Source organism: Maylandia zebra, linkage group LG15, assembly GCF_041146795.1.
Source record: "Maylandia zebra isolate NMK-2024a linkage group LG15, Mzebra_GT3a, whole genome shotgun sequence".
Classification (NCBI taxonomy): domain Eukaryota; kingdom Metazoa; phylum Chordata; class Actinopteri; order Cichliformes; family Cichlidae; genus Maylandia; species Maylandia zebra.
Window position 1 is genome coordinate 11,840,482 of NC_135181.1, and position 13,612 is coordinate 11,854,093.

At 41.6% G+C, this 13,612-nt stretch overlaps 1 protein-coding gene across 6 annotated transcripts in view; it reads right to left on the bottom strand.

Moving 5' to 3' along the window:
* Nucleotides 1–13,612, bottom strand: part of utrn (utrophin) — a 193,250-nt gene that overhangs the window by 121,565 nt on the left and 58,073 nt on the right. For all 6 annotated transcript variants that reach the window (XM_014414047.4, XM_014414051.4, XM_014414048.4 and 3 more), the window contains 14 exons: nt 13,216–13,386; nt 11,415–11,587; nt 9,838–9,988; nt 8,730–8,905; nt 8,312–8,447; nt 7,713–7,862; nt 7,230–7,382; nt 7,021–7,122; nt 6,662–6,782; nt 5,963–6,180; nt 5,719–5,836; nt 5,405–5,613; nt 4,343–4,497; nt 4,018–4,207 (listed from right to left, as the gene is read on the bottom strand). In XM_014414047.4, the coding sequence (XP_014269533.3) occupies nt 4,018–4,207; nt 4,343–4,497; nt 5,405–5,613; nt 5,719–5,836; nt 5,963–6,180; nt 6,662–6,782; nt 7,021–7,122; nt 7,230–7,382; nt 7,713–7,862; nt 8,312–8,447; nt 8,730–8,905; nt 9,838–9,988; nt 11,415–11,587; nt 13,216–13,386 (2,223 nt within the window). The remainder of the gene's footprint in view (nt 1–4,017; nt 4,208–4,342; nt 4,498–5,404; nt 5,614–5,718; nt 5,837–5,962; nt 6,181–6,661; nt 6,783–7,020; nt 7,123–7,229; nt 7,383–7,712; nt 7,863–8,311; nt 8,448–8,729; nt 8,906–9,837; nt 9,989–11,414; nt 11,588–13,215; nt 13,387–13,612) is intronic.

A 13,612-nucleotide genomic window follows, 5' to 3' on the forward strand; every position in this document is an offset into this window, starting at 1 on the left:
GGTGTCTCCTCCTGCCTTCCTTGCTGTCTCTTTGCTGCCGCTTATCTAATAAAACCACTAGCAGTCCAAAAAAATTAAGTATTTAAAACTAAAGGCCAAAAACTACAGTACACCTACCAAAAGCAGAAAATTATGTTTTTCGGTGTTTATAACTGATAATATATCTCTTTAAAAAGCCAAATATGTTACAGAAAAATATTTCCAGACACAAACAAGTGTGTGGGAGAGATACGGTGCATGTGTCTTTAATTAAGAGCCATGTTTTTGTCGCCAAAAAAAATAAAAAAATACTATTTTTTTTAAGCGATTAACTGAGAAGAAAAGAGGGAGGACATGCTGGTAAACTGCAGATAAAACCAAAAAATGAGGAAAATAAAAAGTGGGTGGAAAGCAGAGCATCAGAAGATAGGGTAGGAGGGCAAGGTCAAAAATAAAAGATAAAAGGCTTTTAAGTATCTTTTATCAGTGCAGAAAACAGCTGAATGTTTAGAGAATGTATCTGCTGGAGGCACCAGGCAGCAGAGAGATGACATTTAGAGAAGAAAAAGAGCAGAGAAAAGCAGCCGCTCACTTCCTCCTGAACTCCTAACCACGCTGTATAACAAAGTATAAACCATAGAGTGGATATTTTAACCCTTTTCATGCCCTCTGCTAATGTTTGACTTTCATTTAAAGTGATGAAAAACACCCTTCTTTCTCCCAACCACAAGAGGCACTAATTTGAATTGAGGATGAAAACCCAAGACCAGCCGCCTCTCCATCATTTTTTTTTTTTTTAAAAGATGTGACACAAATTGACGCACAAAACAAAAACTGTTTTGTTTTTTGGTCCCTGATTACCGGTAAGTTTATTTAAATGACAGTAACTTGACAGTGGAAAGGAAGAAAAAGATGCAGCCAACTAGAGTAATCATCATTCACCAACAGGCAGGCACACACACACACACACACACACACACACACACACACAATGAGAGATGGCATGATGAGCTCACTGAAGAGCTGTGTTTAGACAAGGTTTAACTGGCTACAGCATCCATTTCAGTCATTCCACAGAGTATTGACTCTGCTTCACGGGGAATTACAAGAGACACTGAGTGTTTTGTTGGCTCTGGGTTAATAAAACTATGAACCATTTTTCAAAGAAAGAGGTTGTAGAAAGCATGTGCGACTCATCTGCTTACACCACAGTACAATCATGCACAAACCCACATAAATCTAAAGCCCACAGCTAAACATGCACAAGGCAAGCGAGATATAAGCAGATCATCAGGCTGTGTACATCTTTGCACCTTCATGATGGAATAAATCTGCACATTATTCCACCAAATGTGCAGATTTGTGATGTAAACAAGTGACTTCCTGTATGCTCCAGTAAGACAATATGCAATTACATAACATGGTGGTAATTATCCCTTTGAAGTTTTTGTCTCTACTGGACCAGTGCAAATTAATGAGAGGGAGTTTGTTATAAAAAGGCACAATTTATAGAATTAAATGTCCAGAAAATTAACTATTGAAAATATAATGCATGTAGATAAAATAATACAAAGTTACATATATCTCTATAATGGCTCATGCACAGCCTGCCTTCCAGTGCCAAGATAATGAAAGCGCACTGAACTGGATCAAAATTTTTTTTTGTAATTAATTACCGACGCTTCAAAAATGTAGTCAGGCGACCTTATTTTCTGCAAAGTTTTAGTGTCTGTTAATTCAAAAAGAAATAAAACTGGTACTTCTTCCACTCAGTGAAGCAAAAACTATTTAAGGAATTTTATAAATTCATAAAAAAAACCCAGAAAAATAAATAAATAAATAAAACAAGGACTTTTTTTTATAGTGGCTGAGCCGAGTAAAGACATCAGATATCTGCTTGTGATTATGGGGAATCTGTAGCAAAGGGACAAGATTTCTGGCACAAAGTTTGCTCTACTGAGCAAACCTGAAACGATAGCTGTCATCTGACAACGATTAAGCTTTAATTAGCTTTTTTCTTTTCGTAACCAATGACCAATGAAGAGAACAGGAATTTTTGAACTGGAAATCCATTATTCTTTATCCCCGATTTCCTGGCTACATTGGAAGCCCACAAAAATCCGCAGGAGACTAACCAGACTGATCACATAATTCCCCAATTTATCAGACAGTCACGATCAATTCTAATCCAACTCGGCAAGAGAACAAACAAGTTTGTTTCCCGGTATGTTGATTCCTGTGGCCATGACTGTCATTACTGCATCACACGCAACAGCATCAGTTGTTTTTCGGTCTTATGCCATTAAGCCTCACATTTTCATGAAATATCAGTTAATGCACCAATTTGTATTTGTCACCGAGTCTGACCAGTCACCAACTGCGGGCTTAATATGAAAACAGCAGTGAGAATGACAACCGCCTGCGGCTACAAATTGTCATTAAAGTAACTAAGCACCGAACAGTGGCAGAGCAGTCATTGTGACCTAATGAAAGGGTTTGTGGGGAACAACACTCAGTAAAGCCACAACATCAAAAGCTTGAAGCCTGTCTGTGTTATGTAAACCCACTTTCGGGGCGAGGACCATCCATCAATCTCGACTCCAACTGGTAATGAAATGACAACAGAAGATAAAGACAGGCGGCGGGTGATAACAAATTAGGAAAGCTACACCAATATGTTTGCTCTTAAGCACAAACATAATGGAGTCAGGTGGAAACTACCCTTAGTTACTATTTTAACACATTTACTGAACTCACTACAGTAGGTTGATAGGTGGTTGCTAGGCAACACGATGACATTACAATACATGTATAAGTTAAGGTTTGTGAAAATAAACTTGTCCAATGCTTGTCTAAAGTGTTCTTGGTGCAAAATGCTACAAATGGCTAATTTTAGCCCATTGGTTGGTGGTTGCTAGGTTGCAACATGATAATGTGCTAAAACGTAATATAGCTGATAACCTTCAGAGCCCTAAGATCTACCTTTGTGCCAATTTTGGCATCCCAACTCATCGTATAAGAGGAGTTTATACAGACAGTTTCTGGTGTTCTAGTAAGACACACGACCTTTGCAGGACTAAATTGTAATAATATGCAGGACGTAAGTTTGAAAAGGTTTATATAATGATGGATTATGTTCAGTACAACAAATATAGATGACTGTAATGGGCAGGTAAATGTGATAATAGCATTCATTACTTCCAAATCCAGCAAGGGTTCAACAAACGGGTTACAAAAGTCTGTGACCATCAGATTCGCATCAAGTTGATGAATCAGAAATCTTTGCAGCCATTCATGCGGTGATTCAGCGTCATTTTTCTCTATAACCTTGGCCTCTTTTTAAATGATCGGAAAATGGAAGCGGGAGTGATGGCAATGTAGCGTTCAAGACAAGAAAACACAGAATTTTTATTGGACTGGTGATTTCGATTCTGAAAGATGGATGACACTGCAGCGCTTTTTCAGGGACAAGGAGTTCCTCTGAAAAAGCAATGAGATTGTTAAAACGTCGCTCAATGTAGAAGCCAAAAGAGATGACCACAAGACATTTTTAAAAACACCTTTTCAACTTCAGCAAGAAGTAAAAAATAAATAAATAAATGAAAGAAGATTAGCGCCTGTTGTATCTGCTGGAAGGCTGAGGTGATTTTGGGATTAAATCATTACATAGAGTATAGGATGATGTGCGTCAACTGATCCTGGAGGGAACATCTGAGTAAATGACAAGCAAGCTGAGGGCAAACACACACACACACACACACACACACACACACACACACACACACACACACACACACACACACACACACTTCGTAAGCGGGACAGAACAAGGAGATCACTGAGCTACGTTCAAGGTGTAAAAGCATTCACACGCCCTCTGATTCACACACACCTTTAACCAGCAGCATACACACACCCCAGCCCCTGTTCGGTAGCTGAAGGATGCGTTAATGAAGGATGACAGTGAGATAATAGGCTGGCACCTGTGCATATATTCCTCACATACTCGCGGTTTCTCTATCAATTTACGGCCCCTACCTCCAGTTGTCGCCTCAGCTCCTTCGCGTGGGCGGAGTCCTGCGACACATCTTCCCTCTGGGAGGCATCGGCGAGAACGTTGACCGTAGTCTCAGCCTCCTGGAGCCATTTGAGGAAGGACTCGAGCTCCCTGAGAGACACTTGCACGCCCTTCAGGTCACTGTCCAGCTGCGTGTGACGGTCATTGGCCCTGTCCATTAATATGATTGAGACAAACGCATAGCTATATATGAGATATAGCAATAACTTCAAAAACATTTAATACTGTTAAAGGGTATCTGCCTTGAAGCACAGTGAGAGGGTGAGCGGGCCAACTTGTATGCACCTATTGTTGAGGCTGTTCCAGGCAGCATTGTGTTTATCTGCGACCTCTTTGATCCTCCTGGTGTCATCGGTAGAATACTCTCGTAAAAGGTGATTAGACAACTCGTTGAAGGCTGCGACTGTAGCTTGGCCTCGGCCCAGAGCTTGGAGAAACTCCTGTAAAACAATGCAGCGCTTTGATATTCGTGACACTGGACTGCGACTCTGAGGATGTGACAGATGTGAGTCAGCGTGAATACTGTAAGTCACTGTGAAGGGCATTGTTTATCATTATTGGAGTTATCCATCTTCCTGTGCCGTTTGCTGTATACTGTTGCGGCCTGGTATATGAAAAACTGCCGTGTGAGGATATTAATGACTCATTCTCTAAGATGAAAAAAGAAATATTAAACTAACAACAAAAAAACAACAACATGCACACACACACACAAATTTGTTATTCTGCTGCTCGGCTCTTTGACATTGTTTGTTTAACCTCTGCTTAATCAAGCATGTTACATTAGACCCTGGTGATTAAGACTCCAAATTCAGCATTTGGAAGTAAGTCATCCATATAAGACTGCTGGGCTCCTTTTCTTTTAACAAAAAAAAAAAAAGTGTACTTCACTATTTTAAATACATAATTACTCATTATTACAAGACCACACACCAGGAGCAAACAGCTGTGTATACAGCATCCTGGATTCTGTTAAACTCAGTTGCCCTCTAGTGTTCGGTCCCTGTAATCTGTCAGAAGAGGCAGGATTTGGTGCCAGAAATCATTGGCCAAGACATCATCTCAAATTAAAATGATGGATGATGTGGGTGTACGAACGTTATTAAAGTTCAAAGTGATACTTCAGAGAGGTGATTTATTCATTCTCGCCTTGTATAAACTTACACGACTGTATAAAGGACCTCTAATATGTTATAAAGTTCGCTTTGATCCATTTTTTTTTTCTCTCTGTGAGGAATATGAGTAGACAAGCTTGCTACAGAATCACAGTAAATGACCTCAAGAGGACAGATGAGGCGTACTGAGGTCACAGAGAGAAAGTTTAGCAGTGTTTTGTTCCTCGCTAACCTTATTGTCTTTAAGCTGTTCAGTCAGGGGATCTCTGGACTGACGCTGAAGAAGGTTATGGAAACATCCTTCGTGGTGCCCAATAAGGCCCATCACCTCCTTCCTCTGCTCCTCCCACTGGTTGCTGTGACCAATCATATTATCCAGCTGCTGGAGCCGTGCCTCGACACCATGCTGAGTGCTGTCCCACTGGCTGCGCACCTTCTCCACTAAAGCCAGAGACAGATGTGGTTATATGGACAAACAAAGGCTAAAGCACAACATACATATTTGCTACTATTTTTTTTTTCTTCCCCTGACAACTTTTTTCTTACATTTCTCAGTAATGGATGTGCGAACATCAAGGTTGGAGGTTTTGTTTTTGATGTTCTGCGCCAGTGTGAAAATGTCCTCTAGCTGAGGGTGACGCTGCTCCAGGTCATTCTTTGTCACCTGTCAAGTGAAGAAACATACAAGGAAAGTTTAGTGAAAGTTCAGTTTAAAAAAAAAACAAAAACAAATGAATCACACACATAAAAAAAAAAAAAAAAAAAAAAAAAAAATCAACCAATTTCTCACCTGAAGACGTCCCATAGTGGTCCTGATCTCCTGCGTGTCCCCCACGGTGACAATATTAGACTTGAGCATCTGGGTGATGAGGACTAGCCAGTCTGCAAGCTCAGTGGCAGTCTCGTTAAGATCAGTGGGCGCCACGGTGTCCGGTGTGTGCGGGGTTTGGTGGTGTGGGTCCTCGCTCACCAAGCTGGCCATCTGCACGGCTGAAGGGACGGCAGACACTGAAGCAGGGGCGGGGGGAGGAAAAGAAAAAAAAAAAGGAAGAAATCTTGATCCAAGCAAGGTTTGACATATAGAGCTCCTTTAAAAGGAAATGATGCAACAAACATTAAAGATGTTAGAAGGAGGGAGGTGGTGTTGTCAAAAGGCTCTCAGAGGATAGTAGCACCATACCAAATCATGACGAACGAGCCATCGGGGACTGTTTTAGTTTGCTACAACCTTTGCCGCTCACCTCTTGTTATTTTTAATCAAGCATTTCATGCTCCAGATTAAGGCAGGACAAAGGGGAATTGCAAATTTAAGAACTTATTACTTATTTTTGTCATGCCCTGCTAATGATCCACAAGCATCTCATTTTTAAATACTTCACTGGGGCAAATTTTGGATGCCTTCTTCCTTATGCCCTTGATGCACCATAAAAACAGAGGCAGCGATACATAAAGAGAGAAATAATTGCATTTCTTGGATTTTTTTTTTTACCCAGCTGCTGGTGTTGGACTACATGTTGGTGATGTGTCCATGGAGACAGAGGTGGCTCAAGAGATTCCCTCAGCCGGCCATCCAAGGCTTTCCAGTCAGCTGCCAGCTGCTCAACCTTAGCCTATACACATGATAGCGCATAAGGAGACACACACACAAACATATATATAGACTTAGTACAAAATAATAGCATTAGAAATGGTGTGTAACCAGATAAAGAGCTAATTAAACTAAGAAATTACAGGAAATTGTATCTTTTTGGCCCAAGGTGAGGCAGCAGCACTTCAACAGTGCAATAATGTGTAATTATATGCCACAATCACTAGTACTTTGTTATTAAATTATATTACTATGGAAACCTTTTCTTGAGGCAACAGCTGCTGTCGTCTCTGCAGCTCTATTGAATGAGCTAACAGGTCCTCCAGCTCCTTCTTTCTGTCCTTCATGGAAGCCTCCAGATCCTACAGCGTATTTAAAAATCATATAAGAGAACAGGCCTGCATAGAATTGATGGATTTTCAGTGAGCACCAGTGTATTAGTTTTCTGAGTTCTGTTTAGTCCACCTACCAGTGCCTGGCCAGGATTCAGGCCGCGGGTCGTGACCGTCTGGTGCGTGATGACGGCCCAGTCAGTCAGTCTGTTCATCCGGTCTTGAAACTGGGCGTGACTTTGCAGGTTGGTCTCCACTTCACCCACTTTGTCCAACAGCTCATTGGTCACCTGTAGGAGTGGTAGAATCAGGGATGAAGCAGCAGATGAAAGGGAACTCAACGTTTCACACCAACCACTTTGACTACAAGGCTAAGAAGCCAGCTATAGCTACTGCTAGCCCTCAGCCTCCTGGTAGATGCACCTATGGTATAAAATTGAAAATTCTAGGTGATTTTCAGAAAGGTTGACTATGAGGTCGAGGTCACAGAGATTCAAACCCGCTCAAGATTTTTAGTAGATGGACATATGGTATTAATTTCAAAATCCTACATCGCCTCATTTGAGGTTCTGCATTCACAAACTTGGGTGTGCATGCCGCCCGCTCGGTTTGTTTCATACCTTGCTCCAGTTGAGGTTTATGCCTCTGAGTTTGGCAACATGCTGTTCTCTGTTCTGTGGGCTAACACTGGGACTGGACAGGATCTGAGGAGCGTGCTTGTTAAGCCAGCCAAGACGCTCGTTCTGTAAATCCATTTCCTCAGCAAGGGCCTGCAAGGAAAGATGCACCGAGGCTTAATTTCACCGTGTGATCGAAAATGAGAGATAAAGTCAAAGGAATGGGAAACAAAGAAGCAAACTCCTGTTGCACAGAGATATGTAGTGTGAATGATTCTACTCTGCAGTGTATTTCCATAAGGTACAAGTCTGAGTTTGAGGGCTTGGAGGATGTAAACAGGAATATTAAAAACAGGAAGTGTCAGTGCTCTTTCTGTTTACGTTTGCTGGGTGAGACTGGTTCTGCTTGTGACTAACTGAGACACTCTGAGCAACTTGTGCTCACAGTACAGCATAGAGGGGAAAGAAGAACAAAGGACAACACAACACAGTCAGAGCTGACCATAAAAATAGCACTTCCCCAGCAGCTCCTGAGCAGGAATAGAAATCTCTGAGCTCCCATGAATCAGACTAACTCGAGCATGTTTTGAGTTTTGCTTTACCTTCAGTTCTTTGAGATTTCTGTCAGTGGCAGTGACAGGCAGGGAGCTAACAGCGTTTTCTGCCTGCTCGAGCCACACAGCGAGCTCCTCGCGCCTCCTCACCAGCTCTGACAGGACCGGATCCCTTCCAGCCAACCTGCACACACACACACCTTAGATTAGGATCTCCATTTCCTCCAGGTTGCAGGCCTGATCCTAAAAATTTACATTTAAATTGCTGTTATAGGCTGACTGACCGCATTGATAACGTTAACCTGACAAACACTGATAAAGAAACAGACTGATGGTAACGGAGAATGAGCACCAACCTCTATGCTACATTGTATTCTAGAACTAAGATGTTATATGTCAACACACAAGAATGTCAAACGCCAAATCCTCAATCTTTCCCCCCTCTTTTGTACAAGGTCATTTTTACCTCCGCTGTCTGTCTAGGACTTGGCGGTTTACCGCTCTCCAACGCCGACCCAGAGTTTCCAGCTTCTCTTCAAGCAGGGGCCCATCAGGAGAGGAGAGCTTGCCAATTATCTGCTCTCCAGTGTGGCTGAGTCCAACCAGGACGGGCTTATGACTGGCAATGCCTTCTTCCAACTCCTAAAATGCATGCCGAACAAAGGAAGAGACAAAAGGAGAAAAAGAAAGGGGGGGAAAAAAGGCTTCAGTCAAACAGCATAATCTGATCTACTAGTGCTGAAATCCCGAGCTCAGGTCCATCTCTCCAGGCAAATCTCTTATTGACACATAGGCATGATTTGTAGCGAGTCACGACTTAAGCTGCCAAATCTCTGTTTCCACCGAGAGAGATTTAACCTGCCAAGACAGACTCGTAAAGTAGAGTGAGTGATCGTAAAGTCCGCTAAAGGGTGACTCAGCTAATTGATCTCTCAATTCCCATCCACTTGATCCCTCGTCTCATTCTCAGTCTGTGAAAACGTAAAAAAGACAGACGCACTGGACTGTGGCTCGAGCTTTTGCAAATCACGCCGATAAAGGTGTTAATGGCACCGGCGCCGTCAGCGATAATGCAACAGCTTCAGAGAATTTAATTCCCCTTGGAAATGAAATTACCGCTTTAGCAATCAAACAAAGCGAAATTTAAGTCCCCTTCTAATCTTACTCTTCAGTTCACTTCTCTCCATTTCCACTCTGCATAATGAACAGTCAGATGTGTGGTGTATTTATTAGATACAGTATAGCACCCATTTTCCCCTGGGGGAGCCAAATGCAATTATCTTCTGTCTAACACATCGAACCATCAAGCTGCCTATAGCGTGAACATATTACTACAGCATCCTTGGGAGTTAATAATCTTGATATAAACTTGTAAACACACGCTGATGATGTGATATTGCCAAATTAATCTAATTAGTCTCCATAACAATAAAAGAAAGAGACCTGACAGGCCTTTTGTCACAAAAAATACATATTTATTCTGTCTCTGGGGTAAAGAAACCAAAACAGATTAGGAGAGAAAAAACAAAACAAAAAACTTAACACAGACCAACGATTCACCACCCTCCACTGACCTCTTGGTATTGTCGTGCAGATTCCAGGTCCAGCTGTCCATCAGGGCTAACGCTCTCAGACAGCAGGTTTTCTGTGTCAGTCAGCCACTGACTGATGTCTTTCAAGTCACAGTGAAACTGCCCCCACTCCTCTACAGCACGGTCGAAACTCCTGCAGCACAAAAAGGAAACGCACATGCATCAAAGCTGAAATCTGGAGATAATCTGTAAAAAGAGGAAGGACACACCGACAATCTGTCCAACTTTCTGCCGTCGCTTCAGACCCTTTTAACACAGCTGAACTCAAAAGTGTGGTGCACAGCAAAGGCTCTGTGAAGCACTGGGCTATAAATTATATAAATGTAATACATCACCAATAAAACAGTCATATTGTGTATATCACTAACATCGATGTTATCTCTATGGCTGTAAATCCTCTCGATTGTGACTCAAACTGTCATTTCCGCTGCCACTTTTATTGAGAACAGTAGCCAAACTGAGTGAAGTGTTTTCAGCTGCATTGATACCATAAAATCACTGTGATCCAATTCCCATTCCTTTGACTTTCTCTCTCATTTTCAATTACGCATCCACTGTTCAAAAAGCATACCTAATCTACTGTATCTGTAGTGAGTAAGAGTATAGTAGTGAGAAAACAGTCTGCATAGTTTATCCGTTGTGTTGGTTGGAATCATATCCGCTTGTTAATATGCTACAGCTACGGAAAAATGAATGAATTCATCATGTTCTACCATCGGGAAATGATAAGGGAAAACTGAACAGTTGACCTCTATTAAAAACGCTGCAACAATCAGGAACCTCTGACAACACCGTGAAGATCACAGCACAACTACTGAATAAAAAGAAATAGAGAGCGAAAGGATGATTACTTAAAAAAAAACAGATCTCTATCACAACGGTGGTCTGCTCAACGGCTATTTCCTTTCAGAGCATCGCTCTGAAAAGAACAAATCTGATCAGAGGGACAAGCTGAGGAAATGAGTTCTGGATGAGTAATTTTACAACATGTACTCTATTCTTTTGATACTTAATGATGCCCAGAGGTTATTGTGATTACAGATGCAGTGCTGCAGAGTTTGTGTGCAATCTCAAAATTAGCTTACTAGTTTACTACAGTGTCTTTGCACACACTGCACTCAGCAAATGTGAAGACTGTTTATGCCCAATGGACTGTGCTGATGGCACTGAGGGTCATGCACTGTGCATGTGTGTGAATGAGTGAATGACTGTAAGACTGCGTGAATTGGCATGAGACTGTTTATGCCCAAGGAATTGTTTTTGACATTAACTAAGGTCAGCGTGTACGTGTGTGTGTTCTTTACCATGTGTGCTGGTCTCTCTTTATCTGGTCCTGCTGTCTCTCTTGACTAGTGGACAGCTGGCATATATTGTCCCTGCAGCTACTAAACATCCTGACATGCATATTCTTACTCACACAAATACACCCCAAGTAAAAATAGCAGCTTGTTCACTGTTCTCCTTTGTTGCGTTTAAAGGTTTGATTTAAAACCTTAAATCTAGATAATGAATATAAATACACCTTTATCTGTTATATTATAGGAAGCTGGTGCACGCACCCTTTCCTCTGGTTGTACATGCGGTTGAGGCGGTCCCACTCGGCATTGAGCTGTGTCAGGGCGTCTGCCATTTGCGCCACCTCAGCAGGCGAAGCGTCCCGGATGGCGTCAGGCTGGCGCTCGTGGATCCCTGTGACCTGCTCGCTCAGACGCTCCAGATTGTCTTTGATATTCTGTGACATGAAAACGGAATAATAAAAGAAGAGGAAGTTCATGCAGCAGGCAGATTGCAGAACTGCAAATGTGGTCGCTGGTTATCTGACACCAATTAACGTCAACAATTCCACCCCCAGTCTTATGAAGCTTATGGGTTCAGTGGTGATGGGCAGTATACAAGATAATCAGTGAATTACATATTTATTTATTTTTAATAGACAGAACAGCCAGTGTGACTTTTTAAGAAGTCTGAATGAATTCTGTTATTGGTCTGTTAAGTGTACTGAGGAGGGGATCAATTAAACTGTAAAGCTTTCTTCAACAGATCAACCATGATGGAACACACCAAACCACCAGAAAACGTACATTTCAAAATAAAACCCTTGATGAACCTCTAATTTAAACTGTTATTAGGGCTGCCACGATTAGTCGACTAGTCACGATTACGTCGACGACTGATTTAATAGTCGACGCGTCGTTTGAGGCTTTGTAAGATCCCAAAAGACGCAGGAATAAGTAGTAGGATTTAAGAGTGTAATAACGGACTGAAACAGAAGATGGCAGCACTGCATGTACAACGATGCCAGCTGCCATTAAACCCCGAAGAAGAAGAAGCTGTGTCCCAGGAATCCATAGCGCCCTGCTCAGTTGTCAACACTGGCGGCAGCTAGTTAGTTTTAATATTACTCTTATTATTCTTTCTGGGTCACAAAATAAACGTTTAACATATTTTCAGGCGAGAATGTAGCTGTGTAAACCTCAAATACCTGCTCAGTTTATCAGGACACCACATATTTTCAAAAGCGCTCCGACGTTTTCGGAGACGTCTGTTACCCACCAGCTCGATAGCTAGCCGGGGGCAAGGCTCACTGGAGCCCGTGAGAGCACCGGACTCCTGGCAAATCATTTTCAAACCCACCGCGGTCTTTCGCTACTCAGGTTAAACATGATATATAAGTCACTTAGACAACTTAAAAATTATATTGTTTGGCTTTTTTGTGTGTGTTTTATTTGTTCCTGAGTAAGTCTGTTTGGCTGAGATTAAAGTTAAAGTTTTTACACAGCTGAATAAACGTCAAGCAGACAGCTGATTATCAGAAGTGTGAGATGCTCGAGAATATACTCCGGTGTCCCGTTATATTTTCGATAGCAAGGAGCTTATTAAACTTCACCGAAACAATCTGCAAACTTCATTAAAATTGAATAAACTGTCATCTTGTCTTTACTTTTAGTTTGCACATACCTTAAACACTTAAAGCTGTAAGCTAATTATAGTTATATAAGAGCAGATGCATGCTGGTGCAATAAGCTGTACGTTGTACCTCCAATGGATGCATGATCTGATTAGTCGACTAATCACAAAAATAATCGGTGACTAGTCGACTATCAAAATAATCATTTGTGGCAGCCCTAGCTGTTATTGGTGCAAAATAAGTTTTACTTGGGGGGGGGGGGGGGGGGGGGGGGGTGTCTTGTGTCTCTTCTATTCTTTAATTTGGTTAAACTTTTTCAAGACTGCTCCACAAAACCAAACCACATTTATAAAAAAAAACAAAAAAAAACAAAAAAACAAAAAAAAAAAACAGAACTTTCTCCACGATTTCTACAGTAGAGAGACTCATTTCAAAGGCTGGGTATGGCTCACTCTCAGTGTGTCTTCCTGGCTAGAAAAGTCTTCATAAAGGCCCCCGCTGAGCTCAGAGGAGTTCAGCAGCAACTCGTTGTCAGCCATGGCGAGAAGAACTTTATTGATGTCTAAAAGGTAGTCAGATGGAGTCAGCGAAGGAGCAGTGCTGCGCCCCACTGCAGACATCTCCTACAAGACAGATGAGAAGAATTAAGTGGCACACTAGGTATTTAAAGTACTTATTCGTTGTTACAGCAACCAAATTAAATGAACCACAAAAAGAAAGAGGGTGGATGAATAATAACACTATTTAAGGATAAATGCGTATAATAACCATAAAAGACGAAATACAGTGTAAATTAAATAAAAAATATTGATATTACAAAAGAAAACAGGAAGCTAAGAAGACCTTCGG